Source organism: Pyrgilauda ruficollis, unplaced genomic scaffold (genome assembly GCF_017590135.1).
Source record: "Pyrgilauda ruficollis isolate IOZ18807 unplaced genomic scaffold, ASM1759013v1 scaffold7, whole genome shotgun sequence".
NCBI classification, from domain to species: domain Eukaryota; kingdom Metazoa; phylum Chordata; class Aves; order Passeriformes; family Passeridae; genus Pyrgilauda; species Pyrgilauda ruficollis.
Window position 1 is genome coordinate 10,003,885 of NW_024528821.1, and position 20,564 is coordinate 10,024,448.

A 20,564-nucleotide genomic window follows, 5' to 3' on the forward strand; every position below is an offset into this window, starting at 1 on the left:
AATTTCCAAGAAAATAGTAATGACCTGGGCACAGTTCATTCATGTTTATTAGCCATGGTTTGGAAACTATACATGTAGGAAAAATATAATTTTCTTCCCCTCTCCATGGATTAGCTGCACAGGTTTAGGGATTTTTTTAAACTAAGTACTTCTTTTTCATTAATACATGAAGTTACTGTGCTTATGACAGCAGTTGCAGCACTCTCCTCCCCACAGACAAAAAATTAAAATGAGCCTTTGTTCTGAAATGCTCAGTCTTGAGCAGCAGTACCTGCTAAAAAAATAATTAAAAGACCCTCAGTGGAGTACCAGGTGCTTATTCCTCAAGCCACCCTTAGCCTCTTCAGAGAGGAGCCTGAGCCTTGCCGAGCTCTTGAAGGATTCTGGGTGGGGGTAAAGAGATGGAAAAGGGGCTGATGGCAGAACAGCTGGTGATGGGAACTCCTGCTCCGTGCACCTGACAGGGAGTGGCTGGTGGAACTGCATGGAAGCTTGGACAGGGACAGCAGTGGAGCTGGTTACTTCAAGAGAAGCAGCTCTCTAAAGGCAGAACTGCTTAAAATGCATAAAGTCCTGATCCTGGGGAATAAATTAATTGTGTTTACCAAGTCCCTACAAATAAAAGACCTGGCCAACCAGACTCTCTGTAGCACCACAGGAACCCAGTGGCTGAAAATTTCATTGTACTAAGTCAGTTATCTGTGATTTTTCAGAAGTCTTGAGCTCTGCTCTGTGCACACAAGTGTTTTAAAGTTTCATGTGCATAACCCAGGATGTAAATCCAACATGCTCTCTCTGTGCCAGGACAGCTAGGAACTAGACTGGATATCCTGCAGGAAAGGACTGCTGCTCAGGAGTGTTAAAATGCCTTAAAGATACTTGCAAAATACATCCAAAGCAGTTGCTGGTCTTTCACAATTAGGAATAAGAGAGATGAAAGACTACATTGTTCCTCAGCTTCCCTGTTCATCTCTAGTGTGGTTTAACTCCAGGACTTGGAGAGCTCCAACGTGCATCTGAAGATAATAATGTGTTTTGCAAGTAATACTTTCATATTTACTGATTATTGTCTGCTTAAAATAATGTCTCAGTCGTGCATTAATAATAATTTTCTAAATAATTTTGTCCTAAAGATTTTTAAGGCAAGGTGACAGTGTATTTGCAAGGCACTGCGTTGAAATGTCCTGAATGTCAGTAGACAAGGATTTCACATGCTTCACTCCAGAGAGGTTAATGGTAATAACTTTAGTCCTACTGAATGAATTCATTATAGGTATAACCATACCTTTGTCATGGGTTTCCCCTAAAATATACAAGGAAAATCCAGTTAGTGGCACTTCTCTTTAATTACGCCCTGAAGGAAAGTTAATAGTGCATACAGTAGAGATACAAATTTTTTAAACTTACAGCAATGAAGCCCAGAGGAAGCAGTATACAACACATGACTGCAGGAGTAAAAAATGTACATCCCATAGGTGCTTACTCCTGGATCTGCATAAGCTTGCATGCCATCTAGTAAAGGCTCTACTTTTCAAACACACACAGCTTGAAAAATATGCTTGAAAATAAGTGTGCCACAGCTGCCTCAGGAAGGAAATTTATGTTCAGAGTAATAAAATGTTGGCTAATAAAGTATGGCTGCATATCAGTGGCTGCAAGGAGATAAGCACAGACCTTGAAGCCAACAGACCTGGAATATATTTCAATAGAAAGCAACGAAAAATGGTAGAGGTGTTTTGGATTTATTTTCACACAAAAAATTGCATTAAGGTCAGCTGTGGGTAACAGGCTGGATTAGAACTGGTTACCTGCCACTGGAGGAAAGAATGTTCCATCTGTGTAATAAGCAAAGCAAATCATTCATTTTTCAATTTTTCTAAGAAAATCCATTATCAACCATTAGTGCATAGTGTTTCTAAGTCACCCAGCATATCCTGATAAATTTTATCTGGTTCTGTGTTTCACAGAAGAATGAGTCTCCACTCCCTCACACTAGACCAAATACTGTTTGCAAAGGCACTAACTAAGCATAGCTTTGGCAAAGTCTCTCTGGGTGACGACTGGATGTGCCTTGGACAGAGGAGTGGTACGAGGTGTCAGCTGCTCTTCAGTCTGAGTAAGGAACTCACTGAGACTTTCTGAGGTAGCCATAAAGGAGGGGGAAAAATAAAAATCAAAGTAAAAATATAGCACCATGTTTCATTTAAAAAATGGCTTCAGAACACTGGTCTTTCCCTCCTCTGCGCAAAATTCCTGGACTTGAAACTTGATTTTTGTAGAGTTCTGGCTGTCTTGATTCACCCATCAAACACACACAAAAGAGGTTTGTGAATTTACCCTTCTCCAGTCAGTGATGCCTAATGTGGGGTAACAAAGACTGTTCCCATAACTGCACTTCTGTTACTACAAGTTCTTCATGCACACCTGGCAGCGGCTGACCCGAGTCCGAAGCTGCCCCGCTTTCAGAGTCTCTGAGGGAGGAGCGCTGACAAACTGCTGCTCCTGCTCCACCGTGGTCAGCCAGAAGCTGTACTTGTTGGCAAAGTAGTGGCACGTTCCCCGAGCACCATTGCACTCGATGAACGGAGTGGCTCGGAAATCCTCCAGGCAGGAGCCCGGTGAGACGAGGGACTGGCCTCCACCTTCCGCCCCCGCCGCGGTGTGCTGAAATAAAGATGGCAAGGGGAGTGAGCTCAAAGGAAGAGATGGAGGTGAACAGGCAACCAAAATTATACCCTGGCTATGTGTATCTGTCTCTTGAGTCAGGCCTAGAAGACAAAGAGCAAAGGAACATACTTTGGCTGAATATGCAGGCCTGGAATAATGGGAAACCAGGTTTTCACTTGAAAGTTGGGAAAATTTGGAAACAATAACGCTGACATCATGTTTTTCTAATAGTCTTACACTAATAAGCTTCTAGGAGAGTGCAACGGAAAACTTTTTCCACTGAGAAAGAGGATTAAAGTCAATACTGTAGCTGAATTACTGTTGCCACATTTGTTTGAAGAACAAACATCTCTGGTGGTACAGAACTTAGGCAGCAGTGTTACCACCAAAACTGATCAGGGCAGGTGCTAAACACAGCAAACTCAGAGCTACAGCAACTCAGCTGATGAAGAAATGCACTGAGGCAGGATGAGACAGGGTTCCAGGTTCTGTAAGCAACTCACAGAACACAGTCTCAGTGACCTCACCAGAGAGGAGAGATCGAAATGTTTGAAGCTGCCTTTGCACCAGCAGTAGTGTCCTTACCATAAGGAAGGAGTATCCTATCCACAGGCTGCGCCAGCCCAGGGGACACTGTGGGATGGTGATGTCCTGGCTGTGCACAGCCACAGCCTGGGAAGGTGCTTCACACACAGAGCAGCGGCTGATGTACTGTGGGATCTGGACGCTGTCCACGGGCATCATGGGGATGGGAGCAGTGGTGGAGAGCCAGTAGGACTTGTCGTTTCGGCTGGCATAGTAGCACACTTCATTGATGTTGCAGTAAATAAAAGGCATGGTGCTGAAGCGAGGCAAACATGAGCCAGCAAAACCTGGAAGAATCGGAGAAGCAGTCATCCCAAGCATCTGTCAAAGACTCCAAGCCATACACACCAACATTTAGTGGTGAGGATGGCATGAGGGACACTGCTCCCAGTGTGGATCTGGGACCAAGTGCCAACTGCCACCAGTTCCACTACAGCCCTCTGCACTGCCACGGAGGATGGCTTTTTAAATGTAATTTAAATGTTCATTCTTGAGAGACTTGTCAACTTACCGAGATCCTGGTTGTGTGACTTCTCCTGCCCCTCCACATACAACAAGCTGTAGCCATCCCAGAGCTTGTTCATCCCTATGGGACACGGGGGGATCTGCTCTGACTGACTGTGCTTCACCAGAGTGTACCCAACGCCCACGCTGCGGCCGGGCATGCCCGGCAAACCAAGGGGACCCGGCTTCCCTGCAGCACCTAGGAGACAGAGGAAGAGCCACTACTGCCCGTGCACAGTGGGGACACCAGCTGGCTCTGTACCCCACTGGGCATTGCTCATGGCAGTCTTGTACACTGAGGAGCCCAAGCTATATGGGTGCTATGTGAATTACTAGACTTAACAGCCCCAAAAGCAGTCATTTCACAGCATCACCCACCCATTCCCCTCCTCCTTTAGTTCTCTTTCTTTGCCCAGCAACTCTGGTGCCAGTGTGTTAGGTATATCTCACAGTACAGTAGTTCTGAGGATCTCAAAGCACCAACCAAAACCTAATTCATTCATTTTTGCTATAGCACTTATCTTGAGGATATTCCTCTTCTTTTTCACTGTGCCTTTCCTCTCCTGTCCAAGCCTTACACCTATGGTTACTGTGAATACTATATCAGTCTTCTAGATCTTTGATATCATTCCCATATCCACAAAACATTAAAACCAAGAAGTGTTTAGAATTGCACCTACAGAATGTCCTGCTGTGACATCAACAAGGACATGTGACAGAACTTTCTTCACAGAACATTAAATTTCCTTCATTACAGATACAAGACACAATACCACAGAAATCCCCTGGTTTTCCTAAGGTAATTGGGTGTTGGGGAGGGTCTCTGCAGAAGCTGTAAGCAAACACAGTTCTACTGCTTGCTTCTTTTTGATCTGTGCTCCCCAAATCATAAAATCACCTTCAAATCCCTGTGGTCCTGGGGCACCTGAAAGTCCTGGATCCCCAGCTACACCAGGAGTTCCAGGTAAGCCATCACGTCCTTTCAAACCAGATCTTCCTGGCAAACCTTTTGGGCCTGAAATAAAATACAATTATTAGTATCATTATTTCCTCATACTATTGCCTTGACTCCTGCAATCTTATTCCAGAAAGGAAGTAAGATGTCAGCAGCCATGCCAAGAGCTCACTCTTCACCAGCTGTGGTTATAAACAGCCACCTCCAAGAGACTCCACCTGATCTGGTTGTCTGTAAAATGACTAAGAGGTGCAGCTGAGTATATCACATGGTTAAAAATGCAGCATTATATTTATATATATTATATTTGTCTACATTTTGATGGAATTCTTTCCTTAATTAAAAAAAAAAAAAACACCTGTAAACAATGCATTTGATAAAATAGTGTTTTTCTTCCAGAAGAACAGCATTTTGGTGATCTGAGTGTACTTTTTACCTGGTTTTCCAACCGGGCCATGGAATCCAGGATCTCCATCAAAGCCAGGAACACCATCAATTCCTGGCAGACCAGGCAATCCTGCAGGGGCTGTGACTTCTTCTGGCTGTGGGGTTATTCCTGGAGCCCCTGGTCTGCCAGGGAGACCTGCACATGGGGCAAAGGATGTGTAAGTATCCCACAAAAAACACAGATTTGATGCTAATCCTGACACAAAGGAGAAAAATGTGAAATTAAGACCACCTTTGTACATCAGCACTGAGAATCTTATAAAAAGTATGTCAAGCTCTTTCTAACTTATTTCAGTCTCTAAGAAATCAAGAGTCTCCCAAATAAACCCATTAAGGGAGCTCTGAAGTCATCCCCAGCCCAAACCAGCTGCAATAAAGAACAGCTTTTTAAATCCTCCAGCACTCACCTCGAGGGCCCATTTCACCTTTCAGCCCAGCATAACCAGGATCCCCTGGAGGCCCATCTTTACCTGGCATCCCCATTAGGCCAGGCTCACCTCTTGCACCTGCAAAGACACACAGCTAAGACTGGGCCTAAGCACTAATTCTGACCCACAGCTGTGGCTCTCACTGATGGCAGCAACAGCACTGGGGCTCCAAGATGGAGGGAACCACAACCCTCAAGGCAGTCTGTGCCCAATTTCACATCCACAATGCATGGAGAGCCTCAAAACAAGAATTTCCACTGCTACCTAACTGTACTTTATTGAAAGTACTCTTCCCCTTCCTCGGTTAGCCCAGGGACAGGGTTTGGAGAATACACATTTTACTGTTTGAAATCCATCTCTATGCACAGCACAGAGAGATGGGATCTGCCAGCCTGCAAAGACAGCAGACAGTTGTTCATCTGGCAGTGGTTCTCCATCCTGCCCTGGCTTTGAGTTGTGTGGTGTCTCTCAAACCTTGCTCCTGGAGTCTCTGTGTGCAGTTGCTCTTTGGCCTCCTTTCTACAGACCAAAGAGAGATCAACATGCTCCCTGCCGTAGCCCAGAACAACATCTCTGAACTCCTACAATCCTCTTAGCCTCTTGTTGAGACCTAAATCCACCACACTAATGCCTCTGAGCATACAGGACAGGTGGGATGAAACAGCAACTCCAGTCCTTGCCTAGAGACCACAAGTGGGTCAACAAGCACACCAACATTGCAGGTGGACACCATCTACTCAGAAAAAAAAAAGATAAGAGGAAAAAGATAATTAGGGACACACTGAGAACACCTGGAGCTGGCCCAACTTTGCTGCTTTTGGAGCCAGTAGGTAAAAGCTGCAGGAGCCAAAAGGAAAGATTGAGACATCAAATTCAGCTGTTACACCTGAATGAGGAGGCCACACTAACCACCCAACAACCATTCCCAACAACCATTCCTACTGTCAAGATGACAGCTGCCAAACCACTCCCAGGCCCTTTCAAGGCAAGACTACCTTTGAATCCAGATGCTCCAGGGAGTCCAATTGGACCAGTGGGTCCCATGTCACCCTTAACGCCTCGCAAGCCAAGAACACCAGGGAAACCTGGAGTGCCTGTGTCCCCCTGGTCAGAAGCTGGGCCAGGGGGCCCTCGTGGTCCTGGAGGACCTGGAAAACCTAGAGACAACAGAGTTAACTGGCAAAATCTATTTCTGGGGCAAATTAAATTCTGGGGCTATCCCCAACATTTCTTTCTGTGTGGGGAAATGCTGGAGTCTCAGCCTCTCCAACAAGGCTGTGAGGTACTGAATGGTACCTGTGCCACTGTGGCAAAGCTTCCAAACCACACACACCTGAACTCCCATCAGTGCCTGGAAAGCCAGCATCTCCAGGTCTGCCCTGTATATCAGATGGAAGAGAAACTCCAGGTGTTCCTGGCAGGCCAGGCAGTCCCATCGGACCAGGGGGACCTAGAATAAGAAACACAACGTGAGGGACAACCAAAGGTCTTCATGGATCTTCACAGACATTGACAAAAGCAGTGGTTGGGGAGCATTTATATTGAGAAGAACAAAGAGACATCTCACCAGAGGAGGGGAAACAACACATATCGTGCTGTTCAGGAGCGATACAGATACTTTCAGAACTGTGCAACCAACTGTTTCTCAAAATGCAGAGCAACATCACAGATTTCATATTTGCCTGTCAAGCTTCTAACCACCTTTGAGGCTTCAGGAATTGTCTTTGGTAGTTCTGCTGACCATGCAACCCATTAACCTCAGCTGCAATACATCCTGCTTTCAGAACATCAGTATTTACCCATGTCTCCTGATGAGCCTTTTAGTCCAGGGAATCCTGCAGCTCCTCTTCCCAAGCCTGGAGAGCCTTCTTCACCCTTTGTACCTGGGAGACCTGCAGGTCCTTTCAGTCCAGCTTCACTCAGACCTAATTAAACATGGTTAACAAATATAAGAGAGCCTATTCAAATTGCCTAATAGCAGTCAAATTATTACACAAAATGAGTGGTGATTTAAAAACTAGCCATTTACTACTGTCTGTGCTGTTTTCAGTAGAGCAGCTGGAATTGGTGATTTGGTGCCTCACATGTTACTCTGGTTGTGCAGAGTGAATTTAAACAATCTGTGAGATGCTGAGAGAAAAGCACATGACTGTTCTGGTCTTCCCACAAGCTCTTGCACAAGAATGAGAACACAGCAGTCCTGTGACAGGATCTGCTGCCAGCCTGTCTGCTGTGTCTCTCACTAGGACACACCAGACTCAAGCTTCTGGTCTTTAAATAACATCATGGGCTTCATACTGCAAGACAGGGAGGGAGTTCAGTTTGCACAGACTGCTGCAGAATGCACACAGGCACAAGAGGTGCAGGACAGAGGCTCCCTGAAAAGCTGCAGGGAGATGTTCAGAATACCACTCTGGCAAGAGTTTACACTAAAAGCAGCTCTCTCAGGAAAATTGTGGAGGATCTATATGCTGCAAATCATTGCCTTCTGATAATGTTTTAAACAGAAAACACAGGTATTGTTTGAGTTGTACACATGAAGTCTATCCATTTTCATGCATAAAACAGCTGCCACAAATTTTAGCTGCTACTTTACAACATGACTGTAACTAAACAACTAAAACCCTGTTTGTGACACAGAACTGCATTCCATTTCACATGATTCAAAATATGAAAAAGTCCAGCAAAAGCTCCCTAAAAGCAGAATCTGGAAACAAATCAAAGAAATCAGTTTCTGATTTTATTGATGCCTTCCTTGAGCTCCTTATAATGGAGAGCTCTGAAAAGCAGTACAGAAACATTTCATTTCTAAGTCTAATTCAAAGCAAGCATTCGGTGCTGCCCTGCTCAAATCAAACATCCATTAGAAAGAGTTTTATGATTTCTTTCTATTAGTTTTCCAGAAGTGACACAATCCTTCAGGAATTCAAGGAGAACCATCACCAGAAAAGCCTCTTCACGGGCTGCATCCTGTTCTTACTGGCATTGAAGAAGAGTTAGTTAATGCATATTCAGTATCCTGAGGTTTTTCTTCTGGTCATAATTAAAGCCAGAACTGGGTGAAATAGGGGAATTTTGTGGGAAACAGTGCTCTCATGGTGGATCAGTTATATATTTCCCTAGCTATCACATTTCCTTTACCTGGTGTTCCAGGAGACCCTTTTGTGCCTGGCAAGCCATTCAGACCATTTAAACCTGGAAATCCATGAAAGCCTGAGGAGACATTGGGAACACATAAGTGAGCACAGGGGAGCACAGTACATAAAGCTGTAACGTCTTCCTTCACACAAGTGTCCTTCACAGAAACTCTTCCCACTGCTCCCTCCAGTTTTACCCTCCATGAACACCCATTAGTGATTCAAACCAAGTGAAAGCCCCTCCCTTTCCAGCCCTTGCTCTGCTCATTCCTAGCAGCTGGTGCCTGCACAAGGTTGCCAAGAGGGAGCCCTTTCCCACGCACAGCTGGCCCATCACATGCTGCCTGCCCGAGGCACTTGGCCAAAACACTGCTTTTCTGACCCAAATCCTCCTTCCATGTGCAGACTGCACATCTACCTTTAGGTCCCACTGTTCCACGAGCTCCAGGGAATCCAACAGATCCTGGCTGTCCTGGGGGTCCTGGTGGGCCAGGGACTCCTCTCAGCCCAGCATTTCCAGGGATTCCTAAAAGCAAGCAGAAGAATATTCCTGTACTACACATCATGTCCAGGCTGAAGCAGCTCACAGCTCCATCTTACAGCTTCTGTTCCTGCACTTACCTCATAAGACAGGTGAATAACTACTATTTATATAAAGCAAAATCAGATCCAAATCTCTCCTCATGCCACCATTAGCATTGCATTTATCAAACTATTTTTGATTTTTTAAATCATAGCAGTGACATTCTTCATCATCCACTAAGTAACACATGAACAGTTTACACAAAAATAACTAAATAAATTGTTTTTTCAAATAAAACATTTCAATAACAACTTTCACTGGTCTCCAAGCTTTGATCTTGATAACCATTTGGGAATCTACCTGCTAATTACCCTACAACCCAAAGACACTTGTAGCCATTTGTCTAGGTAGGCTTGGCTCTAGAGAGGGAACAGACAAAAATGTTACAATTAAAGAGGTGTGAAGAAGCTGCTGCTGCTTGTATCTAACTGAGATATTTCCTATTTGTTAATGGAATTCCTTTGGGTTTGACTATTGCAGGATTCACCATATTTGACCAGAAGGACAAGGTGACACCTTACACTACTGTCAAAGAAAATTCCCATTTTCTTGCCAAACTTCTTGTTTAAGTCTCAGCTGAGACAGGCCAAACAGGGCCAAGGAAGCATCAAGGTGAGGTTGTCATAGTCACAACATGAGCTGCAGAACTTAGGTGCTCAGTCCAGTACCTGCTGGTCCTTCTTGGCCAAGATCTCCTGGGCTGCCTTTGGGTCCATTCACCCCAGTGTTTCCTGGATAGCCTGGTTCACCCTTGAGTCCTTCTCTCCCTCTCTCTCCTAAAAGGATATAAACATAGAAGTCAAACTGGAGGAAGGCATGAAGAGGGTGAGAAGCATGGTATGCTGAGGTTGCAGCATTTGTGTTTGCTCAGCCATCACCTGGGCCCTGGGCTGGATTCCCAGGGTGCCAATGCCAGTGCAAGTTCATTCCTCAAGAAGTGAAGGGAACCCAGCATTAGAACTGGGCTGGTCTCAGATGTGTTCATCATCATCCAGATTTGTGCCCACCTGGATTGCAGACTGCTCAAATCTCACTTTCAGGATTACAAAAATACCCACATTTGGCAACGCCAACCTCTTTAGCCTCGAGAATTTTGTATTCTTGAAGTGAGCAACCAAGGCCTACTTTACCTGGAAACCCTGTGTCTCCTCTCTCTCCTTTTGGTCCAGCAGTGCCAGGAACACCAAGAGACTCTCCCTGTTCACCTGGAAAAGGAAGGAAAGGCCATTCTGCCATTGACTGTCGACATCAGTTTCCAGGGCTTGTTTAAGAAAATAAACCTTACTATATTTCAAATTCATGGTGCAAAGACAATAGCAAATGATGCAACGGAGTCTTATAACCATCAATGGATGCAAATCCATTCATACAAATGCACAAGACAGACATTTACAGGTAATTCCACAACATCCTGCACTTTTGACACGAGGAGATGAGAGAAAAGGGGGCTTCTTGCACTGTCCAACATGCTTCACAGTGCTGTGGCCAAACTTTCAGAGGACCATAAAGTATTTAGGATTGGTATAGGTCTTGTCTGAATGAAGCCTCTTACAAGGGGATTTGTACTTGGAGCCAGTCACTGGAGAGCAATGGACACTTCCAGAACACTGCTTATTCCTTCGTGTCATTAACATTAGGACTGTGCATAATGAAATACCATATACACTGTGAAAGGTTTTTTACCCTTCGGACCAGGAAGGCCAACAGGTCCTGGGAATCCAAGTGTTCCTGTGGTGCCATCTGAACCCTGAAAGAAACCAACCCAACCACAATTAATCTTTGCTTTTTCTTCTTGCTGTTCCAAGCTTGGGTCATGTGGAATAACAGAACACAAAGGTATAGGAAGAAATACAATGTAAAATGCCATTTAATGGTATGAGCCAAACAAAAACAATCTGGAGGTTTTGTAAGGAAAAATCCTGCCAGCTTCTGCTGCTGTGCTACAGAAGTACCAGTTAGAACACAGGGTTTTCCAAAGAGCACCCAGAGAAGAAGATAGTACTCAAGAAGGTATTTACCCTCTCTCCAGGCATTCCTGGAAATCCCATGATACCGTGTGCACCCTTCTGTCCTGGCAGGCCAGGTTGTCCAGGTGGACCAGGGAAGCCTGGGTCACCATGGAGACCTCTCTCTTTGCTTGGTGACCCAACTGGACCAGGGAGACCAGGCTGTCCACGGCTTCCTGGGATTCCTTTATCACCTGGATAATACAGAAGAGTGGAATTTCATTCAATAATACAGACATCCAGCTCATTTGAGTCAGCTGACCTCTTACCCTCAACTCCCCTAAAGAAGAAGGGATGGCATTAGATCTACAGAACAGAACTCCAAAGAAAACTGTTTTCTCAAAATTCAGAACTGCCATATGCAAGTCTTGCTAGAATGGGAATGGCAGAACAGAAAACAGTAACACTGTAGGCACTGCCACAGGACAGACCATGCTCCACTGATAACAAGCCCAGATCCTGAACAACTGATACTGGCAACTAACTGCAATGCTGTGAAATACCTCTAGGTCCTGGGAATCCTCCAAGTCCAGCTAATCCAGGATCTCCTTTGTCTCCTTTGATTTGCAGTGCCTGTTCTAAAGTCCCAAGAACAGGAAGACCTGGTGGACCTATATCACCTCTGTCACCTGAAGAAATAAAAAGTCAGGAAATCTTCTTGTAAAATAATCTAGCAGAGAAAAACAGAACTTCCATGTCTCCTGATGGATATTCATCAATACTCTTTGGTAAACAGGCCAAAGTATTGAAAAATAGAAGATTACGATATTTAGAAGAATAATACCAGACACAGACATCTCAGAATTCTCTCCTAAGTCCTTCTGTGCAGACAGCAAAAAGCCATTCAGCTGTTTCTCACCTTTTTGACCTTGAAGTCCCACAACTCCTGGACTTCCTTTTCCTCCAGCTGTGCCAGGAGCTCCTTTAAACCCATTCACTCCAGGGACACCAGGCAGTCCTGGCATGCCAGGAAAACCAAGCAGGCCAGAAGAGCCTTTCTCACCTGCACAGAAATGTTGAGAATTAAAAAGGGAATATCAGTGTCTGCTGGTGCACTGCACACCTACCCTGGGGCAGGGAGAGGCTGCCTGGGTCCAGCCAATCACCCAAATCTGGGTACTAAAACAGGCACATGGCACAGGCACAGCACTGTCACTTCTGTCACAGGTCTCCACTCACAATACTTTCAACCAGCACTTCTCAGTTCACCTTTGAGAGCTTCCAGTGAAGATCAAACACAATCAATTTGCAAGAGAACATGCAGTTCCACAGCTCTATTGCTTTGTATTATTCTCCAGGTAACCAACTACTGGACTGGTGCTTAAAGATCACACTGTTTGTAAATTTTTACTTCCCATTTGATTTGTGCTTGATTCTCTCCCTCCTTTCTATAAATTTCATTCACTGTTCATTTCTTCAATTTTCTTGTCTATTTTGATTTACACAGTCCTTTGTCCACAAGAACCTATCTTCAAGATAGATTTCCTTAGCAACATAATTGATAACTAAATCCATAACTTGTAACTCAGCAGCAAAACAAATGCATCCCAACACTAGCTGGGGATTCATTCCCTTCCAGCAAGTCTGGCCTAAAATCAGTACCAGCAAGGTTATTTTTTTGTGGGCACGGCAATCTCAGGACTGTAACACTTACCTTTTGGCCCAGAGAAACCTGGATGTCCATCTTGACCAAAGGGCCCAGGTGGCCCTAAGAATCCTCTTTCCCCAGGAGATCCTGGAGCACCATCAAGACCTGGGAAGCCTTTCATACCAGCAGGGCCTTGTGGTCCTACATCCCCAGCCACACCTTTGACTCCAGGAGGTCCTGAATCAATACAAGAAAGAACTCAACTGAGGATATTGCACAGAACTAGGACATTTTGTGGCAGCTTCCCAAGCTCTTTAAACACAGCATTGATTTTAATGACAAATGGACCTTATGGCACATGCAGCCTACTAGAAGGCATAAAGCTTAGAACTGCAGAAGCATTAGTCATCTAATAATAAAATACCTACAAGGAGGGTTACTGCCTACATCACTACACAACTGGCGAGAGTGAAACCCCTTATTCTGACCACCAGACACTGACCTGCAATGCACAGTCTTACCTTCACCATCAAGGCAGCCAAGACAGAATGGGGAGCATCACTAATGCCAGCTTCTGCTCCCTTCCCCATCATCTGGGTGAACCAGAGATCAATCACCTAGACAGGCTTATCTTCACAAGCTCTTTTGTCACCTTGGGAGCTGAGCTGTGCTTCTCAAGAGCCAGTTGCTCACTACAGGAACACGCTGATTGTGCTCTCACAAAACCAATACCGTATGCACTATTTTGCCTCTAAATGTTTCTAGCTGAAGCTTTGTAATGGTTTACAATTTTAAACAAAGGCTCAAACCACTGAAAACAGAATGCTCAGATCCGAAGGAATGAAGAGAAGGAAAACTCAGGTGGCTTCTGAAGAATTACATTTGCTGCAGTTGCAGTCAATATTTGAGCTCTGTTACACTCAGGGCTTTGTGCGACAACCCAGCATTTTTTAAAGCAGATGAAAGAGCTGCCTTATTTAAGAAGACAAAGAAAACAAACACACTTAAAATCTCTGCATATTAATAATTTCCTTATAGGCTTGAGACTTTGTTGCTGTCTGAGCATTCTCATTACAATGGTTCTTGCCTTCTGCTTTGATTAGCAATGATAAGAGGTATCACCTATGGTCAATGCAATTCTTGTAGCATTAAAAGCTGGGTTGTTAGTCCATGAGCTTTTATGCTACACTGCATTTTCTCACCTTGACAGCCTATGTGAAGAACCCATAACCAAAGAGTGTGACATCAGAAATGGAGAGTTGATGATAAATGGAATAGAAACATGGTGAAGGAAAAAACAGACAAAATATGAAAACAGAAAGACCAAGACTACAAAAGAAATCAATGATTCAGGGAGACAACCGCTGCAAAAAAACTTAGTTATTTGGAGTTTATCATCCTAGCAATGGGAGGTTTTTAAAAACAGATGAAGAAAAGTCAAATATGGCATACAGACCATAAATGTGAAACAACAGAGATACAGAAGGAATGCTAATATTAAAATTTAAAAAAATTTAAAACTCCATAATTTTCATGTCTAGTGATATTACTGCTTTCATTCATTTGTTGCCACTGTGCTTCATGTCATTCTACATGTCAGAAGAGCACTTTTATGTCCCAGACCATCATCTACCAATGCCCAGGTCTCTCTCTGCTTGGTTCTCAAGTCTTTCATATACTGTTATGAAACACTTCAGTCAGTGCAGCTTTAAAGATACCACTATACTCTAGTGGTGGGGTTTTTTTTCTCTGAAATGAAGGAAAATAAAGCTCTCTTCTGCTCCAGCAAAGAGAAAGACAGAGAAGACAAATGCTCGTCCTGAGAAAGTCAAAAATTTTTCAATCAAAATCACATTTCAAGCAACCGCACACAGTAGGAATTAATTGTCATGAAAATGGGAAATGAAGATTAGTCAATGATGCAGCCAACATGTAAGAGCAAAGATATAAAAAGCATCATGACATTTAAGATGCTTTCTTCTATCTTTCTGCTGTACTTGCTACAGTATTGGGGTAACATTTCCCAGCAGGAATTGCCCAGCAGAGTCAAAAGGCTCAAATTCTGCACTGCTACCCCTAACCAGAGGTAGGAGCTCACTCTGAGCAATGCCAAACCTCTCCCACACTTCAACAGCACAGAGCTCAGCTCAGCTACTTGTCTTCATTTGAAAACACCACATACCTGGTGCTCCTGCAAGGCCAGCTGACCCCAAGGGTCCTGGTTTTCCTTTAATGCCAAAAGGACCTCCAGGGCCAGGAGGACCCCGCAATCCAGGGACTCCTGAGTATCCTGGATTACCCTGTTCACCTTTAACACCCAGAAGGCCTGGTCTTCCATCCAGCCCTGGAAACAGAGAGATGGGAGGTTACAGAACAAATCAAGCAAAATTCACACTTTTAATCAAAAAGTGAGTTTTAATAAAAGCCTTTGAGTTGCATTAGATTCTAACAGAAAACCAGCAAATCACCACCTATGAGCAGCTCAGAGGAATTGCATTATCCTAAAGTGATTGGAAAGAGGAAGGGTATTTGGAAGAAAAACAGTTTGATACTCCCAGATACAAGCAGTATCAGTGCTTACCTTTTGGTCCTGGAAATCCAATATCACCTGTAAGCCCTTTATCACCTGGAAGTCCAGGTCGGCCACGCTCTCCCACAGTTCCACTCTCAGCACCAAATACATCTCCAAGAGCTCCTTTTATTCCAGCTAAGCCTGGAGCACCCATTTTCCCAGGCAAACCATCTGTTCCATCCAGTCCTGGAAGTCCCTGTGAGCCTTGCTCTCCTCGAGGTCCAGGGAAGCCTTGAAGAGAAGATCCATAAAAGTCACCCAACAGAAGTACAGAATACTGCTTCCAATAGCATCTCAAATAAAACATACATTAAAAAAATTTCCATTAGAGAAAAAGTTGCTTGAAAAGTTGCAAAATATTTCAGTACTGAATTAGAAACAATAATTGATGATAGAAAGATGAAGTTGTTGAAAGTTGTTGGCTTTTTTTTTTTTCAATAAAAGAATACTGTAGAAGTGTGTAGCTGCAGCTATATAAAGCATTCCAAGCTTGGTGTTGCTAGATGGTAGGTCAAGCAAAAGGACAAAACTCCTAACCCTCACCACCTTTGCTTCTTGGTCTTTCTTTACACAACCATCAGAAATTCCTATGGCTAAAATGAGTCCAAATACTGTGTGCAGAGTGCCTTTACCAGAGTACCAGGGGGCTTAAAATAAAATAAATGTTACACTAAATTAGTGGCTAACCTAAACTGGAACAAAGTACGTGACAAGAAACAAACTCTTGACTGTTCTCTTTCGTCCCAGCAGTGATACAGTGTTACAGGCAGGTGATAAACATCCTGAATATTTCCTTTGTTTCCTCCCAAGCTGCAATCACTTGCTTGCATTTGTAAGGAGCACAATGGAACACTCAATGGAGCATTATGAATGTGTGAGGCAGAAGTGGCCAGGAAGGTCAGATAACTCTTTTGATAAAGCACTGCACACTCTGATCAGACAATATGAAGACCTCCAGCAACTTCCCCCTTACCAGGTTCCCCTTGCAAGCCTATTATTCCTGGAGACCCTGGCTGTCCTTTAGACCCATGTAAGCCAGGTTGGCCTGGAATGCCAGAAAAGCCTTTGCTGCCTTTGGGACCTAAGGGTAAAAACAGATTAATTAATAATATCAACAAACAAATAGCAGAAGACAAAAACACAGCACAGGAAAACAGGATCAAATCTTTTCTGCAAAGCTGGTGCTGGATACACAATTTAAGCTAAATATAGTCTCAAAGCTATGGCTGTTCATGGCCTACATAAACACAGAAGAAGCAGAAGATGGTTCAAGGCTACATGAGGCTAAAAATTGCAGTTAATATGATCCTCCATGGGATTCAGGCCTAGTCACTCTGGGGAAAAAAAGGACATTGTTCTGCCAGTTAGCCCTCTGGAATAACTATCACTTGGAAGAGGATTAATTGGGAGGTATTATGTTCTTTGACAAGTGCTGTCTGGCAGTCAGTCAGTGCATTACATCATCTCGTGTCCCTACCTGGCAGTCCTGGAAAGCCGGGAGTCCCTGGGGGCCCATAAGCTCCAGGAACTATGCAGGGCAAGGTGACACCTACAAAAAAGAAACACTGAGGTTGTAGCCTGACTCTGCCAGTTTAAGCCAGTGATACTGCATTATTGCCTTTATCTTAATTTTCTTATTAAATTGCAGTTCTGACTTGGGTCCTCTCACTGGTTTGCTTTCAAACTAGTACAAAGTCACAGACTCTTTAAATGTTTTTTACCATTTTCACAATAAGGCCTTTCAATCTGGACAAATAAGGAATGATTATTTCTTCTACCCACACACATTTCTTCAATATTAGATAAAATTTACTACATCAAAGGATGTTATGTATTTTAATGTATGCAAATTATTTCCCATTATGGGAGGAAAGGTGCACTCAGAAGTTTTCTTACACATCTCTATGCAGGTGCAAACTGAACTGGCTAATGACTTACTCACTTTCCCACATATTCTGACTATAAATACTCCCCTACACAAAGGACTGTTCATTGTTCCCAAAGCTTCATGTAGCACTCATAATAAGCTGGCTTGTGATGTGCTCTGCAGAATAAATGGAGTTCACATCATGTACAGAGCATTTTACTTATCTCACAATGCAACTTTAATTTAGCAGATTCTGTAGGAGAAAATTTACTGAACAAACATGTAAGCTTTCACAACTAGTACATTAGTAAAGCTTTTAGTATTTAGTATGTGACTTGAATTGGAAAAAAAGCTGATGCAGACTATCCCTGGGGGACATTAATGCTACATCGATACAATGGACATCTCCTCCCATAACAACAAGGCAGCATGACACCGGTGTGAGGTACTATCCCCACCCAGCACATGTGGGAACCTCCTGGTGCTGCCCTGGCCTTGCTCTCACCTCCCTCTGGGTCTGAGATCATGCCACCAAGGGTTTTGAGCTCAGAGCATCACTTTATCAGTCCAGAATCTATGCCAGAATCTATGACTGCAAATACATTACTGGCTCTGCTTTATTGAAACAGACAGAATTACAAACCTAGCAGCCCAAGCATACACAGCATGTAAAATACACTGAAAATCAGCAGTGACAAAGAAAAAATACTGTTTACCTTAAGTTATATTTAAATGGTTGACATGGAATCAAGACACTGGGACCAGCTTTCTGCAGTCATTTTGTAATGAAAACATTTTCCATAAATGTTTAGACATGAATTTCCATGTAACTCATTTTAAGAATGAGCATAAAACACCATATATGAAGTATTATCAAACCCATATTTACTTTATCACTTGTCATTATGGTATGCTTTAGGAGCATATAATGACACACCAACTGAGCCAAACTGTAGTACCTCAGGAAGCAAACAGAGCCCAGAGCTGGTTGCACAAGTCTTGACTGTCTTGACAACCTCTTATTCATCAACACCTGTTCATTCATACAATGTATTACCCTTTCTTTTAAAAAAAAAATCTGGAGCTCTTATTTCAATAATAGCAATAGTTCTGAAAACTGAATCAGACACCTCAGATATCAGTGAATTACTATTTTTATTTGGACAATGATTTAGGTGTTTTCAAAAACCTCATTTTATCACTCTTCCTAACTAACTTTGGTGTAAAATGGCTCTCCAGCAATAGTCAGGGAGAGCCTGACTATTACTATTAGATGGACTATGTCCATCTAATACTCTTAGTATTTCAGCACTGCTTGAGTATTTATTGATTATTATCTGTGTCCTCCTGAACATGAACACTTGAAAAATCTGTGACTGCTGTGTGAGGCCTGGTGAGCCCACAAACAAGTTTCCATTAATTTGAAGAGCAGTCTTTAGCCTAATGCAATCTTCTGGCCTGGCCACAGGCACAGCAGTAAATTGAGTACCATTTCACTTGCACCCTTTTTAAAGTAAGAGCAGACCCAGCAATACCTACCTGGAGGGCCTGGGAGACCTGCTTGTCCTGGCAACCCATCTATTCCACTGTCACCTGGTGGTCCACGAACTCCACTAGGGCCTGGGTATCCAACGCCAGGAGAGCCAGGTTGTCCTTGATGGCCCTTGGAGCCAGGTAGTCCTGGCAGACCCTTTTCACCTGGGAAACCCAGCCCTCCATCACCCTGTGCACAGCAAAGACAATAACAGCTGAAAGTCAAAGGGATGCAGAAAGAATATCCACCACTATAATATTAAAAAGTGTGTAAGGGTTTGACTGGTTCTGTGCAAGGTTCAGGTGAGCCTGAAAAGATATATAAAAACCACTGTATATTATCCATCTTTGTTTTAAAATGCAGCAAAACTTTGTGACTATTACAAAGAATATTTTCTCTTGTATTTGCCAAAATGCAAATACTACAGATTCTGAAAGATATTTACTTTCTTTTTAATTTATAAGATTCTGGTGTGATTTTTCTTTTATTTCAAGATTTCACTCATAATTATGCCTACAGTGCCTTTTGTCTTTTAGGACTCAACATAGAACAGCATTAGGGTCTACTGAAGTTTATCTTTTGATACAGGCATTAGGAATGCCAATTATTAATCCTGACCAAGATGAATTTGTGCTCAGGGACTGTGAGCTTTTTATGTATTTGAAGATTTACCACAGGGCTAATCAGGACTAGTTTGCCAGGCCTGGCTGCTCGCTCTGCTCCTTATTCCAGTTCTGAAGCACTGCTGCTAAGTTACTCTGAACTTACTGGAGGGCCTGGTGGGCCTGGCAAGCCTGGAAGTCCATCCCTGCCCGGAGTTCCTGGGATGCCTGAAGGTCCTCTGGGTGCTGTCACACCACGGTCCCCACGAGCACCTTTGACTGTTGCATAGAATGGGTCCCCTTTTTCTCCCTTAAGGCCTGGAAGTCCTTGCTGACCAGCTGAAGCCTACAGACCAATAGATAAAGAAAAGGAACGTGCAGAGAAAAGGCTTTGCTTCTTAAAAATGTCATACAAGGACAGGACACAATGACCAGATCAGAAAGAATCTCCAGAGAGTTTCCTATTGTATACATTAACTTGGGAGGGGAAAGGGGTTTGTTTGTTTTCAGCTGTTTCTACTGTCACTACAGCTCCACAGTGGCAAGCCAAACTTTGGTAACAGTGACAGCAATCTTGCATGGCATCTGGGAACATTACATCACTCATGATATGATGAGACCCAAGTAATGAATCTTCTTCCCTATTGCTTGGTGTGCTGCACTTACTGACACTGATAAAGATCCTCTGAAGACAAATGACTTGTATCTTTATGGACTACAATTTTCAAAAGTAAATACTTGCAATGAGCAATGCTCAGCACTTTGGAAAATCCTATTTGTTATGGTCGCTGTTTGATAAAAACCAGAGCTCAACTCTCATTCATGTATTTAGCATACAGCAGCTAGGAAGCAGACTCCATCTGTGGTGCACAGTTTTTATAGCTATGAGCAATGATGTGGAAAGATCTCCCTGTTTGATTTTTCAGATCTTCTCTCCATGCAAATGTACTGGCTTCCCCAGCCAGCCCTCAGTTAGGAAGAGCCCTGGGTCTAATCCATGTATGACTACTTCCAAGAAGTCCTGGGATGAATAATTCTTACTGCTTTTCCCTTGACTGATGAATGTGCAGCTCCCAGAATTTAAGAATT

General features: G+C 43.5%; 1 protein-coding gene across 6 annotated transcripts in view; it reads right to left on the minus strand.

Annotated features, from left to right (window-relative positions):
• Window positions 1-29: 29 nt before the first annotated feature.
• Window positions 30-20,564, minus strand: part of COL4A6 (collagen type IV alpha 6 chain) — a 110,293-nt gene continuing 89,758 nt past the window's right edge. For 5 of the 6 annotated variants that reach the window (XM_041485270.1, XM_041485269.1, XM_041485272.1 and 2 more), the window contains 25 exons: window positions 19,642-19,821; window positions 18,879-19,062; window positions 16,950-17,021; window positions 16,446-16,553; window positions 15,482-15,703; window positions 15,083-15,244; window positions 14,103-14,111; window positions 12,967-13,137; window positions 12,172-12,315; window positions 11,816-11,941; window positions 11,325-11,506; window positions 10,990-11,053; window positions 10,437-10,511; window positions 9,975-10,082; window positions 9,142-9,249; window positions 8,728-8,799; window positions 7,386-7,511; window positions 6,920-7,036; window positions 6,582-6,743; window positions 5,566-5,664; window positions 5,148-5,294; window positions 4,655-4,771; window positions 3,764-3,955; window positions 3,253-3,539; window positions 30-2,664 (listed from right to left, as the gene is read on the minus strand). In XM_041485270.1, coding sequence (XP_041341204.1) covers window positions 2,404-2,664; window positions 3,253-3,539; window positions 3,764-3,955; window positions 4,655-4,771; window positions 5,148-5,294; window positions 5,566-5,664; window positions 6,582-6,743; window positions 6,920-7,036; window positions 7,386-7,511; window positions 8,728-8,799; window positions 9,142-9,249; window positions 9,975-10,082; window positions 10,437-10,511; window positions 10,990-11,053; window positions 11,325-11,506; window positions 11,816-11,941; window positions 12,172-12,315; window positions 12,967-13,137; window positions 14,103-14,111; window positions 15,083-15,244; window positions 15,482-15,703; window positions 16,446-16,553; window positions 16,950-17,021; window positions 18,879-19,062; window positions 19,642-19,821 — 3,495 coding nt within the window. In that variant the 3' untranslated portion in view covers window positions 30-2,403. The remainder of the gene's footprint in view (window positions 2,665-3,252; window positions 3,540-3,763; window positions 3,956-4,654; window positions 4,772-5,147; window positions 5,295-5,565; window positions 5,665-6,581; window positions 6,744-6,919; window positions 7,037-7,385; window positions 7,512-8,727; window positions 8,800-9,141; window positions 9,250-9,974; window positions 10,083-10,436; window positions 10,512-10,989; window positions 11,054-11,324; window positions 11,507-11,815; window positions 11,942-12,171; window positions 12,316-12,966; window positions 13,138-14,102; window positions 14,112-15,082; window positions 15,245-15,481; window positions 15,704-16,445; window positions 16,554-16,949; window positions 17,022-18,878; window positions 19,063-19,641; window positions 19,822-20,564) is intronic. The other variant, XM_041485273.1, reaches the window with a different exon arrangement.